At 43.4% G+C, this 8,024-nt stretch overlaps 1 protein-coding gene across 1 annotated transcript; it reads right to left on the reverse strand.

Annotated features, from left to right (window-relative positions):
- Positions 1–2,021: 2,021 nt before the first annotated feature.
- Positions 2,022–7,821, reverse strand: LOC121631541 (polyserase-2-like). The gene is made up of 10 exons (XM_041972545.1): positions 7,746–7,821; positions 7,482–7,502; positions 7,103–7,271; positions 6,702–6,970; positions 6,003–6,145; positions 5,618–5,909; positions 5,356–5,527; positions 3,076–3,329; positions 2,890–2,987; positions 2,022–2,750 (listed from the first exon to the last, which is right to left on the reverse strand). Exons 1-10 carry the CDS (start codon positions 7,798–7,800, stop codon positions 2,436–2,438), a joined length of 1,788 nt encoding a protein of 595 aa, XP_041828479.1. The 5' UTR covers positions 7,801–7,821; the 3' UTR covers positions 2,022–2,435.
- Positions 7,822–8,024: the final 203 nt, after the last annotated feature.

Here is an 8,024-nt window from a genome sequence, read left to right on the forward strand (position 1 = left end):
GGAGGGATCACATGAACCTGTGGGGGAGACCTGGGTGGGCCTGGGGGTGGTGCGCCATGGATCTCCCACTATTCTCCTCCCGCTCCTCTCCTTCCACCCTGGGTGTGTGGTGGGTGGGTGCCTTCTGGGGTCGGTGGCGGCTTGTTGGCGGTAGTCGCAGCGTGGCCCAGTTATGGGGGGCAGCTGCCCCTGACCTGTCTTGCCCTGAGGGGCTTCCTGGGGAACAGGGGTGCCTAGTGCTGCTAGCAACTGTAAGGGCAAATTATACATGTAACCTTTATGCTTGTGTGACACTTAAGATGAGACGTATCATCTAAAAAATTGCAGTTCACCCCTCATCTCTTAGGGTCCGGCTCCAAAACAGAACAAATCCACATAGTCACCCATGTTAAAAAAAAAAAAAAAAAACAACTTCACAGCAGAAATAAGCATGTTTAAAGCCTGGTACAAAAATTAATTTTAGGATTAATAGGTCAAGTTTACCTTCATGACAACTGTGAGGGGGGTGAATTGTTTTTCTAGCTCATCCGTTTGAATGGGAAAGAAGGGAGAGTGCAGCACAACTGAGGTTTTTAGCCAGCTAACAGCGTCCCTTAGCTTTAGCCCACCTACCTCCGTTAGCTGGTTAGTTACCGTTAGCTCGGGGTTAGCTCGGTTAGCTCTTAGCTAGGGGCAGCTCGGAGTTTGATGATTGTCAATCATCCACCCCCACCTTCACAGTCCACCTCTCAACTCGACCTCTTTGCCCATTTTTGGATTTTCCGGGACTAGCGACATGCGTGACCCTACCAAGATGGCAACAGTGGGAATGCCCAAGAGCTTCACTTTTGCTCTTCAGAAACCTATGGGTGACGTCACGGAGGCTCTGTCCATCTTTTATACACAGTCTATGGCTGCCCCCTGTGCCGACTCGCCTTTCAGTTACACTTAGACATCAAAACACAAGAAACACAACACACAAACAACTTCTGGGGGAGCGTGCCATGTAGTCCATGGAGGGCGGGGCTGCTAGTATGGCCTCGCTCCCAGCACAATGTTGTCACTGCCCCTCAGTTTTACTTGCAAACAACTGACACACCACAAACAATCATGAGCGGGGAGGGTGAGAGTGATGGGGACCTCTCACTCAAATTGAATTTCCCTTTGGGATTAATAAAGTATTTTTCATTCATTTCATTCATTCATTCATTCACTCCCCTGTTTCCCGGGGTGCCACCAGGGGCGGGCAGGGGGAGGTGGTTGCCCGAGGGCCGGGACCTGGGGTGGCTGCGCTGATGGGGGGCTGCTGGTCCTGGGGGATGCCCAGTTGGCTGCATCTGGGTTTGGCTGGTCTGCCGGGGACGTCTCCAACAGGGCATGGTGGGAGGGAGGTGGAGGTGCTGGGGAGTGAGTTTGGATGGTTTGTATACTGCGTGTGTGTTTATACTGTGTGTGTTAGGATGAGTGGTAATGTGCAAGGACATAGGTATGTATGTTGGGTGTGGAGAGATCACTTGCACTTGTGAGGGGGGCCTGGGTGGGCCTAGGGGTGGTGTGCCGTGGGTCTGGGCTCTCCCGCTGTCCTCCTCCCCCTCCTCTCATTCCCCCCTAGGCCTGTGGGGGGTGGGTGCCTTCTGGGGTTGGTGGCTGTGGTCACTGTATGACCCGGTCATGGGGGACGGCAGCTCCTAACCATTGAGAGATAAGTTTGCTTCCCTCTAGACTTACATCCCCAGAACCCTGCAGGACTACCTGCAGGTGGGACATACATCCTACTGGACAGAGAACCACAGAGTAGGCAATTTTCTTTGTGGAATCTTAAGTTTTGAGACATAATATCACTTTGAAGATACTGTTGTTTGGAGAAGTAATGGTGTTGTCCAAGCTTGTTAAATAGGAAAGCCCATTAAGTTTGTTGTTTTGTAGTTAAACTATTTTAGCTAGGCCAGGCATCTGCAACATTTAAACACTGGAGACCCTTGGGCTAGCTAAATAGTTTAACTACAAAGCAATTTTTAGTACCCATGCTATGAAATAAACAGTTTAGAGTCTCAAAGTCTTTTATTCATAAAAATAACAAGAAACAAGAACAATCACAGATTTGTTAAAACAGCAGTAACATGTAAATTTCCATTTAAATGACACAATTCCTCAGATTATTCCATTGATTTGATTTGATTTTAATGATTAGAAATATCCTGTTATATGTAAAACTTTGCTTAAATGAAAACCAAAGATATACACACCATTACATTGGTGCATATCTTTGCATAACATTGAATTTAGGTTCATCAGGTACACAAACACTGAGCTGCTTTGCTTTGTGCAATTTTATGTTTTGTTTCGAGGCAGAGTTTAGTCATAGTTTCAGAGTTTAAAGTTGTGTATAATTTAAGGTTTATCCACATTAATCTGTGCTTGACACATCATGTAAACCAGGCAGAGTTTGAACATCTCTATGAAAGGAGTTGGAGCCAGAAGGTGAGAATAAGGAGAGAGAGACAGGAGAAGAAGGGGGAGTTAGCAGGAGTGTTCCCATTGAACGTAGTAGAGCTGGTGGGGTTCGTGGTGGCCGTGATGGTGGTGGTGGAAGCTGGAGATAAGAACGTCCCCAGGGTCTTAGTCAGGAAGGTCTGAAAACGACTTAGTTTTTCAAAAACTTTCACTGCAGCTTCTCGTTTTTTCCTGGCAGAGCCGTTTGCAGCTGATAATACAGCGACCTGGAACCAAGACCCATCCTGCTGGCACATGAGTGGACCACCAGTGTCACCCTGAGAGGATGGATGGGAAAGCTTTTGTCAGTTTGTTTAATAAATGAAAAAATGTTAAATGCATTAAAGGACTCATATATAATATAACCCCTATAAGGTGTATAAATTATTCTTTATAAAATGATAAAAGGTCATTTACCTGTTCCTGAGTGAACTGTCCTGTACAAATGCTGTCAGTTGTTGATGCATTCCCACAATTTTGCACTGAAGTCTGGAACTCCTGCAGGATTTGCTCTTCTGAGGAGCAAACGGAAAAAGAAAATGTGATAAAGCCGGCGTGCGTTGTTTAATCATGACTATCTGAGCCTGTGCGCTTTGGATTTACCTCCTCCTCGCCCTGAGCTCCAGCCAGCAGCCCAGCATGTGGATCCCATGGGGAAGCTTCGACCGTTCTCCAGACAGATGGGTTGAATGTGGTCACTCAATGTGGGCCGCACTGACAGCCGAAGCACCGCCACGTTGGACCCCGTCAGGTTGCTCCGAGTGATGTTTGAGACTTTGATGGATACCTCAGAGGGGTTTGATCCATTTTGCTTCAGACGACCCAACACAACCGTCCAGTCAGATGCTACAGGTGGGCTGTGGGAGGGAGGACAGACACGATCACAGACACAAGACTGAATGCTACTAAAAAAACAAACAAAAAAAAAAAAACAAACAAACATCCAGTTGGATGCCTATGTTTTCTGCCTCCTGTCTGAAATTAAATGCCCAAAATAAATTAAGTATATCTTTACAACTACAGGGGCTGTATATATAATCTTAGTCTGGACAGACAGTTGAGATGTAAGATTACTACAGAAATGTTAGAATTAAAACATGTAACTGTGTCAGAGTAAATTCACCTGTAACACAATAGAAAATAAACATTTGTATGCATTAATGTTATCAAGGCAGCAGCACAATATCATCCGAACAAAACTTCTGTGGAGTTTCTGTTCACCCAAAACAAAAATGAATCTCATCTTAAAATAGTAATGCGCTGTCAGTAACGTTTTATCCTCAGTAATAGTAACGGCGTTGTAACAATGGAAAGAGTAATTAGATATATTGCCCGTTACTGGAAAAAGTAATGCCTAGTAACATTGTTATTTTTAACGCCCATCACTAATTGTATGTCATTGTATTGTATCATATTGTATCGTATAGCAGTGTATTGTATTGTATCTTATAGTTTTACCCCTGGACCTGCCATAGGGATGTAACAATCACATTGTATCATATCATATTGTATTTTATCATATCATAGATCACATTGCAAGGTATCATATTGCATTGTATTGTATTGCATTGTTTCATGTCATAGTCATTGTATCGTATCGTATCTTTTCACATTGTATCATATTGCATTGTATCATATACTGTACTGTATCATGTCGTATCGTATTGTACTGTATCGCATGGTATCATGAAGTGGAGAAATTAGCTGAAGCTCTAAAGTGGACAGTGCTGTTCATTGTGTTGTTCTTACACCACCACATAATTGCTTGGAGTTTGAACTGTGTTTGGTTTAGGGATGCACTGATCTGAAAGTGGTATCAGTATCGCTAACGATTGTCACAGATATATTTAGTGTAATTCTATGTTGTGTGCTTTGAGTGGCATCACGCACTAACAACGCACCACTCAGTGGCTAACATTTGTTTTCAAAGTGGAGCAAGCAAAGGTATCAGTCATCTGGAACTTTTTCACCCTACCTCAGCTAGCACATTCACTGACTACGTGCAAAACCTGTGCAGTGAATGTTTTGAGAAGCTGGAGACATCTGCTTGAGTAGGTTACTGACAATGAGTGGTATGTGTGTGCAAAAGCTTGACAAGTTGGGACTATCTAAAAAATTTTTCCCAAGCTAGTGAAGTTACTGTTTTTATTAAGCAGCTTTTGTAATGGATGTTTAATTTCAGGGCCAAAAGTATTCCGACACCATGCCAGATCGCCGGCTTATAGAGTGTTTGAGATGAAAAAAAAAAATAGAAAAAGACTATTTAATAAGTTAATGTGTGCTAATATGGACTGTTGTCACGTTGAGATTGGTTCAACAAGAGCAAAACAGTGATCAATAGCTGTAAACGTTAAAAAAACTGCGATCAAACTATGCTACATCAGTTTTATCGGCAGCATGGAGGGTAAAAATGAAACCTGGCTATCTGTTATTTACACCACATATTTTGGTGGGAGTGTGCTCACGTGCGTGTGCGTGTGCATGTGTGCACGTGTATTTGTCTTTGCACATTGGGGCAGAGGAGAATTGTTCTCAGCCTTTTCCACACGAGACAGAATTTTTAAGGTAATTCTGTTCTGTTTTTCTGTATCAGTATTGACCGATACTAAATCTAAGATATCGGTATCAGTATCGGAAGTGAAAAAAATGGATGCATCCCTAGTTTGGTTTGGATGCCAGTGCTTGGTAGAGTCTTTTAGCTGAGTTTCTCCATGTCGTGTTGCTAAGCTACGTGTTAGCATTGCTGCTTCCTAGTGTCTGCAAAGTTCAGTTGTGCCACATGGAGGAATGAAAGTTTAAAACAACGGCAGATTCAGCTTCCTGTGACCTAGTTTATGATTATGTGCAGTAATTGTCTACACTGACAAGTTTTATTCTACTCACTCTGAGAAGCAGTCAGCATTGCTCAGCACTGAGTCCACGTCCACCAGTGTCCCACCACACACATGCTGTCCATTTTTCTGGAGGCTCGCCATCCACGGCCACTGGCCAGCCGTTGCCACCGAGCTGCCCCCTATAATCCGAGAATTCAGCCGTGCTCGTCCACAAACCACAGCTGGAGGGGGGAAAAAAATACATAATCAGAGTCAATGAAATGTCTCAATCCCCTTTTACAAAGTCAGCTTTTACAAAAACAAATGCATACGTGTTGATGCTGGGGGGGTTGTTGAAGGGACAGCAGTGAGGTTTGTTGGAGTGAAAGTTGTGGTTGAAACTGGGCATGTGAAGTTGAGATCACTGTTATTCCCAGGAGAGCTGAAGTTGATGAAGCCAGGCTTGTTGATGGTGACAACAGTGTTGATCCATGTCTCGTACTGGGACACTCGGGTGTAGACTGTTGGGAAATTTGGTTCAGCACAACCAACTCCGAAAATTGGCATTCCTGCTAGAATCCACCGATTGTCTTGTTTGATCACCAGAGGACCTCCTCCGTCTCCCTTTAAGACCAGAAACATGTTGTTCAGAGCAGGTGAGGAAAAGGAATCCATGTGGGAGGTAAAAACTTGATGTAAACAGGTAAAGATCATCACCTGACAGGGGCCCTTCCCTCCAGTACGTAACCCAGTACACATCATGTTGTCTGTGATTAAGTCTCCATAGCTACACGTACACTCTGTGTTTCCCACAACTGGCACCTCCACCTCGGACAAGTTTTGTGGGGAAGGAGGGAGCACTAAAATGGGAACAAATACATCCACCTATATTAGCACAATGTGATGAGGCTTTGGCCAACTTTCTACTGCAGATTGCTGGTAACACTTTAAATCACAGCTGATCAGATTAGATTACAACCTCAACTTCAAAAAGTTGGGATGACATGTAAAAGATAAATAAGAACAGAATTAAAAGATTTCCAAACCTCACCAGACTATATTTTATTCCCAGTAGAACATAAACATATGAGATGTTGACATTTTACAATTTCAGCTCACTTTGAAGATGATGGCAGCAACACATGTGGGCTCCCTTTTTTCAATGAATGATAATTTATGGTTTTTATATGTTTTATCCTCCTTATGTATCCTCCTAATTTAAAAAAAAACATCGGGAACCTTATGGAAAAATTTAATGTAACCTTAAAGTGGAGTATTTTTCAGGGATCCGCCCTTAGTGTGTAGGCTGGATGTCTTTAGTGAGCTTCTCTGCTTTCCAGGGAACCAAGCTCCACTCAGCTTCCACAGTAATTTGAGCCATGACAGTAACCCAGCTGAACTGTTTTTATGACTCACCTCCAAATTTAATGTCGCCCCAGCCGGTGACCCAGCCATTCACTCCGCTAAAGAAGGTGCTGTTTGAGGCAGCAATGCAGACTGGTGCAATGAAAGAGGTGAAATTCACAGCTATGGGTAGCTTCAGGAGGGCGATGTCGTTGTTACCATTTGTGGCGTTGTAGTTGGGATGAACAACAAACCCTGCAAATGGCAGAGTGACCTCGTTTGGGTTTGGTCCCTCCTGACTCTGACGTCCCAAATGCAAAGTCAGAAAAGGGAGGAGGAAGCTAAGGTCATCAGAAAAGACAGAAAATATCATTTTAGCTCTTTTCAGGACTAAATAATGACTCAGTTACTGAGAGAAGACATTTGTCCAGTAATTCTAGAACTGATTGGTTGGCCCAACCCTTGTTGCTTACGTTGGGAAGCTGAGGCAATGAGCTGCAGTCAGCACCCACTTGTTGTTTATGAGGGATCCTCCACAGATATGACTTCCACTGATGGTCAGACTGACCTGCCAGGGCCAGCTGCCTGGAGGAGCATCCTGTCCTCCAACGATCCTGGTGTTGAGCGGTGCCAAACCACAAACTGGGGAAAAATGGACATTAAACATCAGCCTGCTCAATGTGTGCCCAACTTCTGGTGGATCCAGTGCATTGTTTTTTCCTGTTTTCTTTTTGTTCTTGTTTCATGCAGTGATACACTCATTTCTAATAAAAGATCTTTCTATCAATGCAAACTTTAACTAGAACCTGTAAAATTGACACATGTAAATAATAAACTATATGAAAAACTTACCAGATTGCTGTGACTCAGACTCTGAAAAACAGACAACAAATAAAAAAGTCTGTGTTTATAGACTGGTCAGTTGTCTATATTGGTATCTGGCCTCAGTTAGTTTCTTAAAACTGGTTCAGCAGCTCAGAGGAAGTGAAAATCCATATTAAGATTTTATTAAACTTTACCTGAATTTTTTTAACATCTTGTAACCTTATGTCATTCATTAAGTTGATGAACTGGCTGTGAAAGTGATCCAGGTAAGAGAGGTGAGCAGATTCCTACCTGGTGTTAGGAGAGTCATCACAGCGGCCACACCGATCCACCTGAAGAGAGCCATACCTGTATGTTAATCTCACCAGATCAGCTCCTGCATAAATACTCTCCCTCTCTCACTCAAACACCTCCCTCACCTGTCCAGCTCCACCTCACCTCTTTCTCCTCACATCACACCATCTCTATTTCAGTTTGAGCATTTCATCATTTCCAGCTACAGACTTTACTTGTTTTTTATTTCATTTTCATTTAATTTTCTATACAACTTAGTCAAATTCAGGGTTGCGG

Source organism: Melanotaenia boesemani, chromosome 2 (assembly GCF_017639745.1).
Source record: "Melanotaenia boesemani isolate fMelBoe1 chromosome 2, fMelBoe1.pri, whole genome shotgun sequence".
NCBI lineage: Eukaryota > Metazoa > Chordata > Actinopteri > Atheriniformes > Melanotaeniidae > Melanotaenia > Melanotaenia boesemani.